Source organism: Phaethon aethereus (assembly GCF_964289735.1).
Source record: "Phaethon aethereus genome assembly, chromosome: 11".
Lineage (NCBI taxonomy): Eukaryota > Metazoa > Chordata > Aves > Phaethontiformes > Phaethontidae > Phaethon > Phaethon aethereus.
In genome coordinates this window covers 24,449,793-24,470,457 of record NC_138587.1, presented here as the reverse complement: position 1 = coordinate 24,470,457, position 20,665 = coordinate 24,449,793, and the positions used below count along the sequence as shown (strand labels likewise).

The following is a 20,665-nucleotide window of genomic DNA, read 5'->3' as shown; positions in this document are numbered from 1 at the left end:
TTCACCAGTGTCCTGTTTCAGAAGGGATGGAAGGCAGGCATGGAAAAAGCGAGGCAGAAAAAAGCGCTAGGAGCCCAATCCCAAATACCTATTCACAGAAAAACTGATGTGTTTCTGTGGAGGTGAAGAAAAGGGGAAGTGTCAGGATGAGAAATGAGAAAGTGGGGGGAAAGGGTTTAGAACTCATGCAGACCTCTGCATGAGGCAGATTTGAATTAAAAAAAAAAAAAAGGAAGGTATGCAAGAGTATGAAAGGGGCACCAAGGAAAAAATGGCAGCAATGGATTAGGATGGACTGTTGAGCAGCTGGATCTGCTGTGGGCAGGGATTGTTTGGCATAAAGCCTAGGAACAACTAAATTCCAAAAAAGCAGCTGGCAATTTAGCATAGTCTGGTAGCACAGACTGCATAGTGTGCACTTCTCCATCTTAAAGGGATCAGCTAGCACATTTATTAGCCATCAGGGGCTAGGAAGAGGCATGTGAGACTACAGAAAGAAGGAACAGTGCAAGAAAATGAGGAGAACGTGTGGGAGAGGAATATGTTCCTTGGCACGTTTGAATGCTTTTGTATGTGGTTTCAGAATGTCTCATGCAAGCCTCCTAGGTTGCAGCAGTCCTCTTTCTTTAAGTTTCAGTACATAGAATGATTTTCTATCAAAGTATATAAAAATATTTCTTCTAATTAATATCTGAGTCAATGTAGATACAGCTATACTTATCTGAATGTCAATATCGAGTGTAAGCAGATACATTTTTCTAGCCTCAGGTTAGGTTGCTTTTAAAGATGGTTTTAACTGATTAGTTTTATGTTGTTTTATGAAGAGAACTAAGTTTGCTGCCTCAGCTGCCTATGGAAATCTATCAGCCAAGGCAGTGTCTGTGTCAGTACCAGCTTGCAAAGCTAAAATAGCCCCAAACACTGTGATGCCTTATCCTAGCGATGGACACATTCCTGGGAGTGCTGGGGGATCTGTGACCTTCAGTACCCTCTGGAAATTGTTCAGAAAGTCATGGATAGAGAGAAACAGAAGGGCAGATAGATAGGCAAGAAAGCCAGGCAGTGCTGGACAGGCCCACAGAGAGGGAGCCACAAGACTGGTAAGGGTAATGTGGCAGTTGGTCCCTGGGTGTTTTAGAACTTAATATTCACAGCTGTGATACCACTGTGATAACCACATAATGCCCAGCTCTACTGTATTCATTTAGAGCCTGCATCTCTACAACATTCTCACTGAAGTCCCTCCTTTAGCCTGCATTTGGTGCACACAGCTAAAATGGGTAAGTGCAGATGCTGTTGTAAGTCTACTGTGATGGTATGTTTACAAAAAAAGGTTGCAGGGGTTTGTGTGATGACAGACTACTAATGTTCCTCACACAAAATACAACTATTCTGTCATGTAGTTGTTTATACTGGGCAGTCTAAAACTGGTTTAAGTAGCATGAAGAAAATTTTTCCAAGTGAGCTGCAAGAGACTAGAGGGAAGGCAAGAGTGCGAGTGCTTGCTAGGCTTGTTCTGTGACCTTTGCTGACTGTTTTTTATTCTTAGTGCCCAGTAAATCAAGGTATACATTTGGACAGATGAGTTAAAATTTGTACTAGATCAGTTTATGCCGCATGGCTGGAGGATCTGGCCAATATGAAGGTGGCTATTAAATCGTATTCTGTACAAGTCTGGCCACCACTGAAGATCTGAACTGTTTTTTCTTCTATGTGGCATTTGTGCTGGAAGCACCAGATTCTCCATTCAGACCCCTCATGCTCTTGCAGAACTGCTAAATGTCTGGAACAACTCTATAATCTCAGCTCTGTGAAATAAGATTGACTGTGATCTAAGAGAAGGGAGGAGAATCCAGAATGGGAGATAAATCTTGTTCTCATCTTTCCAAGAACTCTTTTCCCTGAGATCAGGATACAGAAAGAAACGACGACAAAAAACTATAGAAGCCCAAATGCTAATGCTTAAATTTAGTGGCAGGGGCTGGTTTTGAGGTCTTGCCTATAGAACATTAAAATATTTTAAAAGGCAAACCATGAATAAGTTCACTGAAGTTCCCTCAGAAAAGACTGGATGCCCTGATAATTCCTACTCTCTGGCTTTCTGCAGTCTTGTAAAGGGTTGTTTCATCCTTGTTAACTCTTTAATTGCAGGTCAAGGGTATGTTCCTGCAATGAGGACTTTAAAAGCTTTGTATCCAGTTTGCAGCTCTATGTGACATACTTCCATTCATAACTAAACGGCACAAAATTTAAAAGGATACGCTCATTATGCTTGGGCATGCAAAAACTCATCGACTGTTTTATTTTGGCGCGGTTCTGCCAGGCAAACACGAGGTGGCAGCGCAAGACCGAGCGGCTCCGCGCTGCGGGCTGCGCACAGCGCCCGCGGCTGGCTGCGGAGAAAGTGTGAGCTGATAGCAAAGCAAAAAGTGTCACGTTTCTTCCATGCTAAAAGACTTGACTTTTGTCTCAAGAATTCCTCTTCCTTCCCACCCCCACAGCTTCTTCTGTTTAGCTTTGCCCGTGTTCCCCATGGCTTTTCACAGCTCATCTTGAATGTACTTTTTGCTCTTCTGACAAGTTGTTAGCTTGGCAGGTTTAGAACATAAAGCTTTATGAATGGTTACCATTGCTGCAACTGATTACTCTAAGAATCACGTGATAGGCAATAAATGGAAACACGAGTGTGAAGAAATTTTTCTAATTTTTTTTTTGTTTTGATCCCTCTGGTAACTCAGCTTCGTTCCTTGAGTTTTCTGCCATTTGTCACTATGCCACATAATCTGCTATTTTGGGCTTGTGCTGGACTTGCAGTGACCAGGAACCTGCCCTGCCTGCTAATTTGAATGCCTAGTAGGAATGGGTTGTGGGCCAGCAATGTGTTTCCAGCTGCACATTACATTAAGAGGCTTGATGGAGTGGTTATCAACCAGCAAGAGCTCAGTCTCCATCTTTCACTTTGCCCATCCTTAATCCACAGTTTGAGAGCACTCTTTCAAAACAGCATGGCCAAGATTTCATCATGGGTGAGTACAGTAGACTGTGGCCAGTTCTGGGGGAGGTGGTTGCAAATAAGTGAGTACTTCTACATATTTTCAGCTGACGACTTACTGGCGTTACCAGTTTGCACCGGGCCTTTGTGAAAGGTACGAAGCTAAGCAAGCACTGCAGAGGGTCTTGCAGCTGACATTGAGTCCCATTGGACAGAAAGGAACAAAGCTAAAACTATTGAAATAAATCATAAGCCTCATTACCTAATGGATAGCATGGCCACACATGCATGGCAGATAGATAGAAGAAAATTAAATGTGGAATTTTATAGAAGCTGCTGTGTTTTGGCACTCTGCCCTGTCATGCCATCATTGTTTGGGATCTCACGCTATTTTTGGGAGTCAGGGAACCAGGAATCTTGCTTTGCAACTGATCAGGAAAACATTTAGAGCTGATGGGAGACATACATGGGGCTTCCTGCCACTCCCGAGCTACTTTCCATTAAGGAGCAATGGTGAATTCCTGCATCTCTGGTCTCCTCCTTGGTTGTTTCTTGCAGTTTCTCTTCTAGTTTGCTTCAACATACGTTTTGGGAAAGGTGTGCCTGTCAGCTCAGGGCTCTGCCATGCACCAAATCATTCAGAGAGGAGAGCTTTGCCTGTGTAATGTTATGTGTTTTGGTTTTAGTCGTGTGTCCTACTCATTATGCCTTCAATGGCAATTTCCTTACTTACAGATCTTTTTTCCCCTTTTTTTCAATGACTGCAGGAAAATCCAGTGTCTAATCACAACATGATCAGCTAGTCTGGAAAGTTATGAAGAAGGATGTGTCTAGCTGATTGCTCTCTTCTGCACGGGACCTGAACTCATGGTATACCTTTTCAGTTACTATCACTCTACACATAAGAGAAATAATGTGATAGATGCTTTTATCATCTGGTAAAAAAACAACTCCCAGTGCCAAACAGCCTGTCTCTGTGATAAGACTGAATGAAAACCTAGACTTAAGTGTGGAGCATTAAGGTATGAAGGCAAGAAAAAAAGGGTGGAACTTTGCTGCAGAATCCTGGTAAGATGTGGGCAAAAATTGGCCCAAGAATGTTTCAGGGTGATTTGGTAAATACGCAGGAAGGGCCTAAATTTAATGGCTTGCACTAACTCTGCCACCTTTTCCTTTTTTAATGGTTCAGTCTTCACAGCGGGGAAGGATTTTTTCTTTTTTCTTTTGCAGAAAGGATTTACACACAGACATGTTTTGTTCCTTTCTGGACACTGCTGGAGAAAAGTCTGAGATAAGTTACTCCTTTATTAATAATAATGGGAAGAAAAATAAAGCTGAGCAAACTGAGGTCTAGGTGACCAAATTCTAAGTACCGAAATGAAAAGCCTAGTTATATTGGTTTATGAAGTTTTGCTGCCTTAGTGCTAATGGAGACATTACAGTACTTCATTTCAGTGGCATACCTGCTAAAATTGGTGTCATTTCTCAACAGGAGATGGACCTACTCCATCAAAAGTAGTACATAATTCTATGATTTAATCAATAATTAAAGGCTAATAGTGCTCCATGAAAGACTTGATTTCTCTCAGATATTTAAAGAAACTCCTCCAGAAACTCTTGGGTCTGTATTGCATCTTCAGTTGTAGTTTTGTCCTCACAAGTAAAGTCATGTGGTAGAATAACTGGTGTATTTAAGCCTCACAAATGGATCCCTAGTTAAGACCATGCTACTTTAAAGCTTGGCTTTTCTCATTACAGTGACATTGAAGAAAATATAGGTATAAAGAAAAACCGATAGTCTAACATCTCTTGTCTATTAAGTATCTCCAAAATGTATGCATAAGGTAAAAATTACATTTACTATATAATTCAGTAGATAAAGATCTAGAAATAAAAGTCCTTTGGCTAAAGAGCCACTCGCAGATTCTGACTTTCAAGAAAGTTCAGGCTTTATACAAGTATATAAATTAGATTAGATTTTTAAAACTGTTTTTGAAGAGGTCACATAAGATGTTTATGCTGATTCAGCCTACCCAATAAATTCTATGAGAGGGCTGGCCATCTGACTCCTTGAAGAGAGGAGATGCAAGTTGCTTGTGCTTTAATAAATCAGGTTTACCTTACCTCCTTTCTTGGGGACAGATGTGGCACAAGATCTTCCATGTGACAGAAAATAGGCACATCATTGCAGGGCAGGAGCTATATGTAGACCTTTCTTTTCCCCTCTGCTTTATGACTTCGCTAAGCCAAATCATGGGTTGGGCAGAACTGTAATTATTACCATATTAAGATGTGGTTGTAAGGGCAGCTGTGAGGGCTGCAGGAGTAGTTGTGAGTAATTATTTATATTATTGCATTCATCAAGATCCTGACAAGCCATAGACTGGGTCTGTGAGAAGAGCAATAGGCGATGGCTGGTTTGAAACTTTTACAAAAGATCATTCAAGAAAGTTATTATATGAGAACCTTTTAGGAGTTTCATAAAGGGTCAAAGAAAAACTATTTTTAAAGGATACATGTTTGTATTCTGAGTGATTTAGTAATAGATTACACAAATGTTGTAATAACCATTTTGGTGGGTTTTTTTCAGAGTAAAGAAGTTCTACTAAATATTCTGGCTTCAATTGATTTGCAGGGTCACCCGTAAGTCACAGAATAATTACATAATTGATGTGAAGTATTTATAGTGACACAAAAAAAGAGATGAGAATGACTTATTTTGAATTTTAATAAAGGCAATTTTTTTTTTTTTCTGAACCCAGATTAAGAGTGACCAGGATGACAAAAATCAAGTACTGTAATTCTCTCTTCCTGTTAAAAAGCTAAACCTACCAAAAAAGGTGTACCCCCATTGAGGAGCAAGACTGGCAAACTGGTAACAACAGATGAGGTGAATGCTGATGTACTCGGTGACTTCTTTGCCTCAATCTTCACTGGCAGTCTCTCTTGCCACACCTCTCGAGGAGATGGACTGCAAGACGGGGACTGGAGGAGCAAAGTCCCTCCCACTGTGAGAGAAGATCAGGTTCAAGACCACCTGAGGAACTTGAACGTGCACAAGTCTATGGGACCTGACGAGGTGCATCCCAGAGTCCTGAGGGAACTGGCTGATGTAGTTGCCAAGCCACTCTCCATGCTATTTGAAAAGTCCTGGCAATCAGGTGAAGTCCCTGGTGATGGGAAAAGGGAAACATTGCACCCATCATGGTGCAGATCCTAGAACCGAACCTCCTAGAAGCTATGCTAAGGCACATGGAGGGCAGGGAGGTGATTTGCAATAGTCAGCATGGCTTCACCATGCCTGATCAACCTAGTGGCCCTCTACAATGGAATGACCACATCAGTGGACAAGGGAAGAGCTACCCGTGTCATCTAGCTGAACTTCTACAGTCCCCCCCAGTCAATGTCTCAGTGTCCAGATGGAGATCGGTGACGAGCAGTGTCCCTCAGGGGTCTGTACTGGGACCAGCACTCTTTAATATCTTCATCAATGACACAAACAGTGGGATCGAGTGCACCCTCAGCAAGTTTGCAGATGACACCAAGCTGAGTGGTGCAGCTGACACGCCTGAGGGATGGGATGCCATCCAGAGGGACCTGGACAACCTCAAGAAGTGGACCCATGTGAACCTTATGAGGTTCAACAAGGCCAAATGCAGGGTCCTGCCCCTGGGTCAGGGCAACCCCTGGTACCAGCACAGGCTGGGGGTGAAGGGATGGAGAGCAGCCCCATGGAGAAGGACTTGGGGGTCCCGGTGGGTGAAAAGCTGGACATGAACCGACAATGTGCGCTCACAGCCCAGAAGCCAACCGTGTCCTGGGCTGCCCCCAAAGCCGAGTGGCCAGCAGGGCGAGGGAGGGGATTCTGCCCCTCTGCCCCACTCTGGGGAGACCCCCCTGCAGTGCTGCGTCCAGCTCTGGAGCCCTCGGCACAGGAGAGACATGGACCTGCTGGAGCGGGGCTAGAGGAGGCCCCAGCAATGCTCCAAGGGGTGGAACAGCTCTGCTGGGAGGACAGGCTGGGAGAGCTGGGGGGGCTCAGCCTGGCGCAGAGAAGGCTCCGGGGAGACCTTACTGCAGCCTGACAGGACTTAAAGGGGCTGATAAGAGAGATGGGAAAAGACCTTTAGCAGGACAAGGGGTAACGGTTTTAAACTAAGGGAGGGTAGATCCATACTGGATATAGGGAAGAAATTTTTTACGATGAGGGTGGTGAAACCCTGGCCCAGGTTGCCCAGACGTGGTAGATGCCCCATCCTTGGAAACATTCCAGGTCAGGTTGGATGGGACTCTTGAGCAACCTGATCTATTTGAAGATGTCCCTGCTCGCTGCAGAGGGGTTGGACTAGATGACCTTTAAAGGTCCCTTCCAACCTAAACCATTCTATGATTCTATGGAATTCTGCTCAACACTAGGAGCATTTAAGTATCTATGTCCTTTTCCTTTTGAATAATGGAGTTTATGTTCCTGAAGGACATTGCTTTTGAAAAATATCACCCTTGATGCATCAGTGTCATGTCAGATGATTCAATTCATAAGGTATACCTTGGTTTTGAGGGCAGTATGAAAATCAGTGTTGTTTGGAAATATTTAATTGAACGGTGACAAGCTATAACTGCTCATTTACTTTATAATGTGATACAAAATAAATTACAAACCTGGGAGTTGAAAGGACCTTCTGGGTCACCAAGTTCCCCAATTCTGCAGATGAATATACATGTCTGACAAGTCTACAGCTTTCAATAATCTAAAAATATAAATGCAAACCCACAGTAAACAAAATCTAATATATGCATAGAGGTTTCTGTAACACTACTGTATTCTGTTGTAAGTTTAGCCTTGGTATTCTGGTTGCGGATAGCAAACAGACACTCACTAAGAGATCAAGACATGCCACACGTTGACTTTTAGCTAAGGAGGTCAGTAACACCTCCTCATTCTCATCATCCTCTCCTGGATAGTCACAGATGAAGTGTAGCTTTTCTGGTCAGGATATTAGGAGTCCCCTAATGACCTAGGGTAATACTACCCTCATTTTATGCCAGAGACACAGAAGAAAGCAAGTGGATCCACCATCCTCGTAGGTCATTGTTATTTGTCAAGTAAGGGCAGCAGGATTATTGTTTTTCCCAGCCCAGCGTTTAAAAGATGAAGAATGGCTCTGTTGCCCTCCCTGGGGACTCCAAGAAGAACATTTTTTGTTGTGAAGATCAGTCTCTGGAAAGAGCTGATACACTAGGATCATTCATTATCTGTAGTATGAGCCTACTTCTGCTTTCAGAGAGTCCAGATAACAACTTTGATGTATGTTACCTTAAGACTGGATCAGTTTATATGAAAAAACTGTTAAGCTGATGTATAAAGAATAACAGTGAGATTAGAAAGTCCAGGATCTGAAATGCCTCAGCATTACTAAGAATTAACATTGATTCAGAATACAAGCCCTAGTAAATATTTGAGTCCAACTCCTTTATGAAGTGAGGATAAAATACAGAGTATTCCACTCTGCTATAAAAACCTTACTGCAGAGCATAAGAGCTGCTGCTACAGGACTTGTGTCCTGAATGGAGGATTGCTTTACTTTTATCTGCAGTTCCTTAGTTTTGTCTTTCTGTTGTTCTGTGTTTTTTCTCCTCTGGATTCCTGGCTGCTCTGGTAACTGGTGTTGGTGAGTATGGAATAAACTTGCTTTTGCCTAAGGTATCATTAAAAAAACCCCAAACCCTACCTCAGTAGGGTTTCAGCTTAAAAATATGTCCCCTTGAAAGCTACCTTTGATGAATCATTTTTTCCCACTTTTTTGCAAATTTAAAGTGAAAGCAACAGAATCCATTTCAGTGCTGCCATAAATTTTAAATTTTTTATTGCAATTGCTGGTTTAATCTCATTGTGAATGAGAAATAAAGCAGTACTTCTTTCTCTGCACTTGAAAAGGCTCAGTTTCAAATTCATGAAAATGAGGTTGCATAAATACTCAAAAGACGTGTTTCAGTAATCTTCAAATGAAAAGTAGTCTCTTCAGAAAGGAAAAAAAGCTCTGAACAAAATTCTGAGGGTTATAAATAAGGACTCTGTACACAAAAGAACTTTGTATATTCAGTAGAGTGTCATATGATGGCAAAAGCACATGAGGGTCACCCTGAGGATTACATCATCCGGAATAGAACACAACATGCATCTCTTACATGAAAGGCATGTTAGACAAAACCCATGTATTTGCAAAGCCATAGCTTCTTGGTCTCCAATGTCTCATTAAATGTATAAGAGGTTATTTTTACCCTCTTTAGATTTATCTTTCCTGGGCATGCAATGGTAATCCTTATTTAACTGCAAAGCCTACCATGAGGGAGAATTAATTTGTGTTGAGAGCGCTCTTCTTGTAGAAGAATTTTAATGCGATACGACAGGCAACTTTTTTCTTTTTTGGAGGGAGAAAGAATGAGTATTTGTGTAAACTTTACTATCTGCTTACACTGCATTTATTGACCTTTTTCTCTTACCCTTGCATACATGTGCATTAGGCATCAAGGGTTTGAAAACAATAAAAAATATCCCATGATAAAGACCACATTCAATGGGCATTGCCCAACGCTTCAAAGCTTAAAGGAAAGAAAGAAGTTGTACTGGGTACAAAGTGCAATTTGCATTTGCAAATAAAATTTAATGAAACAAAGACCTTAAGGTGCTCAGCAAGAGCCAGTTCAATGCGGAAGATTGCCAATCAGTTTCAATTCTATTTAATAGAAGCTTTGACTTCTCTAAGATTAAGCCTGAGAATGGCAGAACTGACAGAAACATTGACAAGACAGACTTGTTCCTATTACGACTTCCTTCATGAGACTGAAGGGAAACAGGTTGGGTGCCCGAGGTAGTCAGGTTAGGAGGAAAGGGTTTAACATAGCTGGTTATGGATCTACAGCCTGCAACTCAAGAAAAGGTTGAGTCCTAAGCTTTTACTGAAGACTCATAAACCATGCTGCAAAGCACAATCCCAGGTTTTGTTCCTCACACTTTTAAAGGATTGGATGCCTCTCAATTCAGGGGGAAAAAATTACAGTGTTTAGAGGAAGTGTCCCAGCAAACACCTTCCTGTTCTAAACCCAGTTCTGAACTGTTCGGGGTTTTTTTGCTGGTAGTGTCAGCCTACCTTCTCAGTAGCTTTCATTCCTTCAACTCCCTAGCAGAGTTGCAAAAAAGAGCCCTTCTTTTCTTTGTTGGTTATCTACCGAAACTGCTCTCCGACTCCAAACTGCTTACCTTGGTTGAAGAAATGGCATACTCTTAGATGTGAAAAAACTTACACTGGCCCTTTGTTACAATCTTAGCTGGCCAAAAGTAATGGCTACAATTTAATGTTTGCTTAAATTGTAAACTCCCTCCAGAATTATTCAACTGATTTTAGTCAGAGATACAAATTAAGTATTGCAAATGCCCAGATTGTAGGACTTGAGAGCACCTACAATGAAAAAATGCTCTAATTCTTTAGGGGGGGGATATCAAACCAAAATGCTGGCTAGGGTGTGGAAAGAATTGGACGGAAAAGAAAACGATCCTTTTAAAGAACATTGGTTATTTGGTGTTTTGGTGCTATATCAAATATGCTTAAACAGTTGTTTGTCTCAGCTTTATACTTCATAGCACGGACCTTTCATTCCCTGGGACCAAAGAACCCAGGTAATTTTCAGTAATTTTAAAGTTTGGTTCTGCAGCTGAACACCCGCTATATCTGATAACCATGTAGTGCCTGGTAAGCTCAGATCTGCTCTGGTGAAAGTACTTCAGAGATGATGTACCTCATTGTCCTAAAGGTCAGGACTGATTTCAGGGAGCTGTAAAGCATTTCATACAGCAATAGATGTGGGGAGCCTAATCTCTGAAACTGTTAGTTGCATGTTAGATTTTTTATATGTTTATTAATGCTTTGAGGTAGGATGTTGAAAGTAACACGTAGGATTTCAAAAGTAACATCAGGTAATCCAGGCTGGTTCATTACCGATAGATCTGCTTTCTTACTGTGGTTTAACTCGACCGTATTCAAAGCTTTTAAGCTTAATACATTTCTTTTGCTCAGTATTATTCACTCCTTGTGATGAGGAGCTGAAGATCTTAATTCTCAGAACGCTCTCCTTTAAACACGTACCTCACCTGAAAAGGCAGGGGAGGAAGGAGCACTTAGCGGTGCCGTGTTAGCGACACACTGCCCGTGACGAGAGCATCGCCCTTGGGCTCAGCTGCGGTCGCTCCTGCTGTGTCCTGCTCCCTGACAGCGGCACAGAGCTGCGAGTTGGGGGGCATCTCCCGTCTGACTTTTCAAGACGCCCTGAAAGACCTTCTGGCTGAGGGGGTGGTTCTGGGAGGTAGGATGAGGTTGGTTGTCTGAGGGGACTGAACAACAGGGCTTGTGTCAGAATCACTCCGTGACACGTAGATAAAGGGCAGGACACCAGTTTGGGGAGCCACCCATGGCCCTGGGCATCGCAGTCTCACCTGGGCCTTGCCACATGCCCTGCAGCTGCCCCAGCAAAAGCCCAAGAGCTTTTGGTTCTGAAGGCAGCAGCCTGTGAGGGAGCCTGTAGCCTGTTGAGGCCTCCCTCGCTGTTGCTTTTGACGTGATTTGGGGCTTTGCCCTGGAGACGCTTCCTATTTCTTCACCAGTCTCTGTGGTGTACGTGGGCCTCCCGAGGGACCCGGGCGCCCCTTCCACCGGGCCCAGGGAGCCTCCGGGAGCCCACCCGGTTTGCGTGAGGGGAGCAGGACGCGGCCCTCTCTCAGCACGGCAGCCCCTCGCAGCGCCGTTCCCGGGGCCACGCAAGCGGTTGGACGCTACTCCCGCCCCCACCCAGCCGGTGCGGGAGCCGCTCGGCGGGCCGGGCGGGAAGAGAGCCCCCCCCCCCGCCACCGCGGCCTGCAGCGGGGCCCCCGCCTCCCGGCCGTAACGCAGTGCTCGGCCGAGCGGGTGCTCTCTTCCCCCGCCGCCGGTCCCGCGGCAGCCGGCGCGGTCCCTCCCGGCGGGTCCCGCTGGCCGCCGGGGCGGGCGGCGCGGGGCCGAGCGGCGCCGGGAGCACCTCCCGCCTCCGCCGCCTTTGGGGGCGCCTTGTCCCGCTCGCGGCGCCTCATGGCGCGATGCAGCTGCAGTGGGAGGGAGAGGAAACCCACCCCCCTCGCCCGGCGGCCGCCTTTGTAACCGCTCAGCCCGGCGCGCCGCCCGGCCCAACTCGCAGCAGCTCGGGGAGCGCCGGAGCGCGGCGGCGGGAGCAGATGGAGCCGGAGGGTAAGGCTGCGCCCCCCGCGCCGGAGGTCGGGCCGGGCCCCGCTGCCCGTCGGGGGACCCGCCCCGGGCAGTGGCACCTCTGCCGCCGCCAGCACCCCGCGCCCCCGGGAGAGGTTTCCGTGCGAGCTCTGTACTCGCCCGCCAAGTTTTCTCTTCAGCGGAGGCTGGGGCGGCCAGGGTCCGCGGGGAGCCCGGGCGGCGGAGCGGGGCGGGCGCGGGTCCCGGCGGGGTGGGGTGCGCGGGGTCACTCCGCAGGGTGCGGGCGGAGGCCGGCCGGCCCTTGGGCCGACCCCGCGCCGGGTATGCGGGGGCCGCATGGGCAGCGCGGCCCGCCCGGGCGCTGCCCGCGCGGTCCCGGCGCCAGGACCCGCCTCCGCCCGCGCCCCTCAGCGCGCAGCCGGGCACAGCGGCGGGCACGGCCCGTGGCGCCGGCGCCCCGGGCCGCGGGGGTTGGGCTGCCCCGCGGGGCGGCGGCCGGCGCCGGGGCCCGGCCCGTAGCGGAGCAGCCTGAACGGATCCGGGGCGACGCTTCACTCGCCTTCTTTCAGGTTTTTTTTCCCTCCCCCCATGGGCGGGCTGGCGAGGTTCTAACGCAGAGCCATTGTCAGCCGGGTCCGGAGCAGCCCTCTCTAGGCCTGAGCTCGTCAGCGTGGCCGGCAGATGCTGCTGCCCGGCTCTTCCCCCGCCGCGTAAGTGAAGCCGCGGCTGCGGGGGGTCGCAGCGCCGTGCCTCCCTTGCGAGCTTGGTGCTTGTTTGCAGGCGCCTCGGGGAGCCTCGTCCCTGCGCGGCTGACAATGCCCAGAGCCTGCACCTTTGAGTAAATACAGTACTAAGCTGTGTAAGTGTATTTTTAGTTCTGCTAAAACCACATAAAACCAGTTCTGTTAAACACTTCGTTTGGTAAGACTATTATTAACTGCATAGATCAAATTTATTTCTTGCCAATCCATACTTAATCACTTCAGAAATGCCAAGTTTTTCTCCACTCTTCTCTTTTTTGAATACCTTTTGGAGCTGTTAGTACTTATAATGTAAACCATTTCTAGTTGCAAATTGGAAACCTCTGAGCCATAACGGTCTGTTGCCTTTAGCTGGCTGTCTTTTGCAAGCCCTACATTCTCATGCAAAAAAAAAAAAAAAGGCAAGAAAAAAAGAAAGCCCTAAAAAACCTTATGAGATTCATGTTTAGAAAATTGGCTGCATACGTCGTAGCTGTTTTTTAAACCTCAGTACCTAAGTCACATTTTCCATTCCAAATATCAAGAGTGGTTAAACTATGTTAAAGGAATATACTCTACCTTAATTCCCTTGCAAGCTTTAGGGAATTTTAACGCAAAGGAAAATTGCTCTACAATTTAAAAGAATCTGGGACTAACCACTTCTTGCAGTGCCTGATACGCAGCAGCACCAAAGAGTGTTGGCTGACTGTTGGCAATTGTTAATCACTAGAATTGGTTTTGTTGTCCAAGCAGAGAAGTATGCAGAATGTAAATGGGATATGTATGGCAACAAATACCGTGATAAAAGTATTCTTGCATACTTTATAAGAAGTTTATTTTTAATGGAAAGTAGTTTTCACAATGCGATCAGGATGTTTTAGTTATACAGTTTATACTCAAACTAGCAGTTTATAAAATCATACCCTGAAATAGGCAAGCTGGTTTTGTTTCTGATTTAGCTTGTTGATGACCCAGTTCTTTGTATTGTATGTCTCCTTGCCTTAATAAAGCTAGAAAAAATAAAGTTTAAAGGAATTTCTTCTTCTGAAGAAATAAATCCTTATTTTTAAAAAACGGAAGTTCTCTGTCTTGCCTCTTGGATAGGTAAAAGCTGGATCAACGCAAGAAAGATTATGGTGAGTTGCAGACCTGAGGTTCGCTGTTTGCCCTGGATCCAGGGATGTTCAGACAATCTGACTTCTGGCACCTCCTGAACTACTCATGTACCAATCTTCAGTACGTTAAGTTTGGAGATGGGTCCTCCTGTATGGATTGAAGCTTGCAGGAGCTGGAATACCCGTGTTAGCAGCCTCTCTCTCGCTTTAGTTACAGAAGATGAGCTTCCTGACTCCTTAGGGACTCTCATGTTAGATGCTTGTAGATAGGTGCTATACATAACCCGCCATATGCATGAATATCTAGTTTTGTTGATTGTGGTTGTCTTCAGTGAGAGTTATTTCTTTTTTCAAAGTTACCTAGAGTGTGGTGATCTAACAGAAGTCTGTAGAGGCTGGGCTTGCTTGCTGTTGTGGCTTTGATCCAATGTGCCCTGCTTGTGTAGTCCTGGCTCAAATCATCCTTGAACGGAGCTGGAATTGCTATTGTGCAGTCCTCTTCGGTGCCGCTCCTTGCATATAAATGTATATCTAAAACTCTTTCTGAAAATGAAACCAGGACTCTTTCTTACCGGAGGATCTCTGCCTCCTTCCAATGGGCAGATGCAACCCCTGTCAGGTATCTCCCACAGAGGCAGGGAAGAGAGGCAGGGGCCTTGATACTAGTTTGCCCTTTCCTTAAGGAAATCCACTGAGGTGTAGTAAAGCCACGGGAAATACTGCAGAGTTCTTGTGGATGCCCCCCAAACTGCAAACATTGACTGAGGCGATAATGTGTGAGGAGGTTAGGACTCCAAAGCTTATTTGGTCTTGAAGTGTCTCGGAGATGAAAGAGAGGATGTTATGTTCAAACCAATAGAAATGGTAGAATCAAAATAAAGTGGTGATGGTCCTTGCAGCTTCTTGTGTGGCATGAGCTTTTGTAGCGTGATGCACAATGAGGAACACCGTCTTAGGTCAGTAGCAGTGGAAGTGGGTTGTTGAAACCCTGGGGTGCTGGGAGGGAAGGACTTGGGAACTCAGAATTTACTTGTGCATTTCAAGACAGGCTTTGCGGCTGCGTTTTTCAAAGCATCCCAAGGGTTTTATACTCTGCGCTCCGTGATCAGGTTGCTATGTGTTTGGTTTTGGGGAAGCCTTGTTCTCAAGCTGTTTGAGATGTGATTTGGAGACTGCTGCCCTCTGAAGTGCTATCTAAAATCCATGTATTTCCCACTGGTTTTCAGTGAAAAATGAACAACTAACTTCTGTAGGAGGTCTTTGGGAACAGCTTTGTCTTCCCATGTGTCTGTGAAGTGCCCAGCTCAATGGACACTGGATTTTCCTGTCTGAAGCTTGGCTGTTCCTACTGACCTGGCTCAATAATAATGAATGTATGTTTGTTTTCAAATTGTTTGTACCTTTTTTTGTTTTAGGGATCTTGTTAAGATTATCAGACATCAGTAATATTGGTGCAAATGGTCCTGCTCTGGTTAGTGAGTGTGGCCAAGTGGTCTATATGGGAATCGAAAGGGCAGAGAGTGTAAATGCAACAATGGTGTGATTAATGCTTTGTTTCCTTTCTGACTGTATGCCAGTTTCTATTAAAGCTATACACTTGTAAAATGCTTTTGAGTAAGATTCATTTTCTTCTTCAAGCTGTTCTGTAAACATTTAAAATATTTTTCATTTACTACATACTGAAAACTCAAAGAATTTAAAGCTATTTAAGAGGTGGCTGGTAAAACCTGAGTAATAAATACTTCTAGCTCCCAGGACTGGATACAGATATTGTGTTAGAAGTTTGAGCTATTGATCATGTAGATGTTAACTTGTCTGAGTGGAGTAAATAGTGTGGCAGATTAAAAGTAGTAATAACTTTTGCGGTATTCATTTTTGTTGATGTTCTCAAATTTTAATGTGAAAATGAATGTTTCACTTGAGAGACCTTGGTTTACGATTCTTGCATAATGATGAATATTGATACCATTTGCAAAATATGTCTCTGGTTCCAAATTCTCTGAACTAGCTGAAAGTTCCTTTTAAGTAAAAAAACCCACACATCTTCATATATTTTTCAGATGTGGAAGAAGAGAGAAAATTTGAGATAGTCCACCTTATCTCAGGCTAAGGTACAAGTGAGAGAGAAATTACGAGGGAGTATCATTGAACTCCTCAGCTAGTTCTTTCCATGATGTGGCAGCTCTCAAGCCATTCCTGCGTACCCACCACCAGCTCTTGGGTCTCTCATTTTCCTGTCTTCTGCCAACCTCTTCGAACTCCTCACTAAGCAGTGAGCCCGCTCCCCCTGAGCACAGGACCCCGGACCTCCACCGTGAAAATCCACCCTGAAATTGGGAATAGACACTTGCAGATCAGCGTTGCATTCTCTGGACCATTCAGTAATTGGAAGGCAGTCAGTCACAGCACGAAACTCTGGCTGGTTTGGAGGTTATGAGTAGTGAAATTTGAGAAGGCCTTTGTTGGTGAAACAATAGTGGAGGTACACTGGAAAGTGCTTCCAGTGAAAGTTTTTGCCCCTCCCTCTACTCTCCCTCCTCCCATTCCCCAGCCATCTCCTAAAAGCAAGGCTTAGTGTAACTCTATTTGCATTTTATGTTTTGCAATGTCTTAACATTTTATGGGTCTTTGAATTTTAATTCATAGTTTGTGGCTTTTCACTTTTTCTGCACTGGCTGTCATTAGGCGTTTCTGGTACTAAAGTACTGCGTGTTTGATTTACCTTGGTACCAGGCAAACGCTATACCAGCCAGTGCAGAGAAGAAATCCTAATGCATGATGCCCTCTCTTGCAGCGCTAAATGGAGCGACAGCCTGATGTGCATCTCCATTCCCTCAGTGGTGTGGCCATTGCTTTTTCTGGCAGAAGTCACCGTATACTTCTATGAGAAATACCTAGGGTGTGCAGTTGTGAATTGGCTTCTCAGGGCTAAGCAACTGAGTTTAAATGGCATTATTTAAAGCATGTTGCCCTGTGGTCCCTGACCGCTACCTCTCAAAATGCTGTTCTCCCTGCTTTTTGTTCTGGTGTCATTGACTTTTGTTGCTATTTTTGTCTTTCTGTGAAATGCAATTGTATTTCAGAGTTTATTGGTATTACCCGCTTCCTTGTTTTCTGGGTTGCACTTTTCTTATTATTTGGCTGGACTTAAGACCCCAGTGTGGGACCAAAAGCCGGTGATTTAACTCCTGTGGGAGGGCTGGGTGGGAAACTGGGCGGGAAGGTTGGGGGGAGGAGGTTATTTACGTAGTATAACTTCAGTCCTCTCGTGCAGGATTCCCTGCAGGGTCCTTGGGGGGCTCAGCGAGGTGATTTCATCAACTCATCACCTCCAGAAGGTCCATTAACAGAGGGTCAAGGTTCCTACCTCAGAGCTGGGCTGAGTGACCCTTCAGATATTGTCAGGATACTTTTCTCCCTCTGTCTGTCTTCTCTCCCCCTTATATGGTTACTGTTTTGGTTATGAACTCTAAAAACCCATGGCTCTTTGACAGTCAACTGTCAGCATAAAGAAGTTGCAGAAGTGCTGAAAATGGGATTTTTCTCCCGTGTTAAGACACTTGGTACTGCCTGAATGATGCAATGTGCATTGGTGGTGGGACCGGGAAGTCCAGGCTTACTGTCACATGGCATCCCCGAGTGGCTGGATAGACGGACCTTCGTGGGTCCCACTCTGTACTCATGTTGGGCATTAACAGCCTGGAGAAGGAGCTTTTTTGTCTTGAAGAAATGTGTCAAGTGTTACCAAGTTTTGTGGCTTTCTAAAATGCTAGTGACTCAGTGTTAGAGGGCTCAGTGTTATTAAAAGCAAGAATAACCATTTCTGAGCTTTTAAATTGCACAGGCTTCTACAGGACGTTTAAATGTGTTGGAAGTATTGATTGCTCTTCTGAAGCAAGCTCCTGACGTTGGGTAAGAATCTGTCATCAGGCAGTGAGCGGAGTAATGTACAATTCATGGTTTTCAAATCTGTTGTTAGTAGTAGGAAAAGGCATCTCTTGGGATGACAGAATCTCCAAGGCGTTAACAGAGAGGGATGTAGCAGGCCACTGGCAACTGCTGTTGAGAGGCGAGGAACTGCTAAACATTGTAGGTCCTCATGAATTTCAGTGTGGCTGTGAATAATTATATTACTGAAATTATATTTTAAAATGCTGAAGCATCTCCTTTTGAAAGATAATTCTAGTTCTTGAATTTCTTCAGAGATTGATTTAATGCTGCTGCATAGAAATTCTTTGGCTTCATGACGATTCGAGGAGAGAATATTTTTATGCTGGGCTGCTGCATGAGTCAATTTTGCATTATATTTGCCATTTTTCTCTCTTCAAGCATTTTGAATATTCTGTTGCTGAAGTATAGAGGGCCACTGCTTTAAGTGGAGCTACCTCTGCTGTTATTTTATGGTACTCTGAGCTGGCTAATTAATGTGAAAGGCTAAAACACTGACACTTTGGACTCTGGTTAGATGTCAGCCTGTTACTGGAAGCCCAACCCCTATCCTTTGGAAGGAGCATTTGGGTACGGTGTATGCATGCAGCTTACACATCTGTACACGTCATTCCGGCAATCTGGATGGAGATTTTTGGAGGCTACCTGCCTTCATCGTAAAGAATCTGATTTCTAAAAGTCCAAAGAGCCCAGTAGTCCCGGTATTTTTTGGAAATAGCGTTTGGGTGTCAGAGGTTTCTCCTGTTTACTTTAGGCTCCTGAAAAGCAGGCAGGTGTCTGACTGTAATGAAGGAATTTAACACTGGGCTCTAGTTTTCTTAAACTCTTGGCCCCTTTTTATTCTTTCTTTTTTAGCTTGCCATCTCTGAGCAGAAATTCTCTCATGGTAACTTAACCCTGAGCAAATATTTACATTCATGAGATTCTTGCTACTTCAGCAATCATTTTGGGCCTTGAGGTTGGAAGAGGGTGAAAGTTACCATACCAAACATTGGGGCTGGGGAAGGAAGCCTGAAGAAGCCTCCAAATACAGTTTTGCCATGTTTGGTAAGAATCACCTGTTCAGTGTATTTTGGTTGTCACGCCACAGTGTCGTATTCCAGAATGAGATTTGCAGAGATACTGTATTTCATGCCACTGGCCCTATGCATCTGATGGGTGCTTGTGATTTGGATTTAACACACGTCTTCAAAATGCTGAATAAAAATGTTTGTGTAAAGACTGCAGTGAATGGAGTAGTAGAAGGGAAGACTGACATAGAAAAGAAGTCAAAAGTGGTGAGTACAATGCAAAAAAACATTGAAAGGGGTATAGGAAGAGATCTTGAAGAAGGAGGGTTTTAAAGTCAAAATTAGTTAAGAAATCTGAAATTTGTAAAAGAGGAGACCTGCACAAAACACTGCTTGAGATTAATCTGTGGACACTGCAGAAATAAAGGAAAGGTTTTCCAGGGTACAGAACAACAGAGAACTGAAGAAATAAGGCAAAGGAGGGAGTGATCTCCCCCAAAACCAATGGACGAAAATACCACCAGATCTCAGCCTCCTGTGTTTTCTAGATTTTACTGTTGTCATCCAACAGCGTGCCCTGTGCTGGCTGCAACATTTCTGGGAAAGAAAGAGGATGACCACGAACTCGGCTCTCGCCGCCTTTGTGGGAGCAATGGGCAGGTTTCTCTTGAGGGCCCTCAGCAGAGGCTGAGCACCGGCGTCGCTCCCGCTCGCCAGCCCACCGCTGAGGCGGCACGGGGGGCCGTGGTGGCGGCCCTGGGGCACGCAGACCGTGCGTCCGGCCCTCGGGCCGAGCGCTGCGGCGGCCGTGTTGCTGACGGCAGGCTGCGGGCCGCGAGGCAGAGCACGTGGTTGCAGGGGAGAGCTGAATGCGTAAAGCCAGCGCAAACTGTGTGTCGTATTCCCTCTTAAATTTGACGGAAAAAGAGATTGTGCCCCTGCAGCTGAGTTTGTACTGTTGGTTGACACAGTTCTGCCCAGATCTACTGGAGCCCTGGCTGAACCTACAGTAGCTTACACCGATGAAAGGTCTAGCCCTCGGGCTGTGACAGCGTATAGCTACATGTTGGAACTGTTACGGTCTGCATTGAAGTAGCATATATGGTTTTTCTATTTAAATATTTTCCCCCTTTTTTCCCCTGTTTGAATATCTGCAAAGCTCCGGATTAGGGGAGGATGAATTTTGCCTGGAGAAGAACCTCAGCCGTTCCAGTTTCCCGTTGGAGCCAGGTGTGCCACCTCCCTGCATCGCTCCCACCGGCTGCGGGAGTCGTTCCCTCGGAGTGGAGTTTCCCATGGAGGAGCAAACAGTTCTGCCTTCTGAGCCCTCCTGGATCTGCTTTACTAATTGCTATTAAAGTTCTTACAGTCTGTTTCTCAGCTGTAAAAATGCAGACCCAAACATCAAAGTTGGGGGGAACAATCCCCCCCTAATTATTATGCAGTTGAGAAATTAATTTCTTAAAAAATTTTTCAACTTAAGCAAATTCATGTCTTGCCTTGCCATTCCTAGTTTACTAATGGAGGTGCAAGTGTTCACAGCTAGGGCAGAGTAGAGTTTCCTCAGAATAGTAAAATAAACAAAATAAAAAAAGCCCGCCTCATCCAT

General features: G+C 45.1%; 1 protein-coding gene across 1 annotated transcript in view; it reads left to right on the top strand.

Moving 5' to 3' along the window:
• Window positions 1-12,116: 12,116 nt before the first annotated feature.
• Window positions 12,117-20,665, top strand: part of FGD3 (FYVE, RhoGEF and PH domain containing 3) — a gene marked incomplete at both ends in the record, with an annotated part of 114,428 nt that continues 105,879 nt past the window's right edge. The window contains one exon of the mRNA XM_082004821.1: window positions 12,117-12,264. Coding sequence (XP_081860947.1) covers window positions 12,117-12,264 — 148 coding nt within the window. The remainder of the gene's footprint in view (window positions 12,265-20,665) is intronic.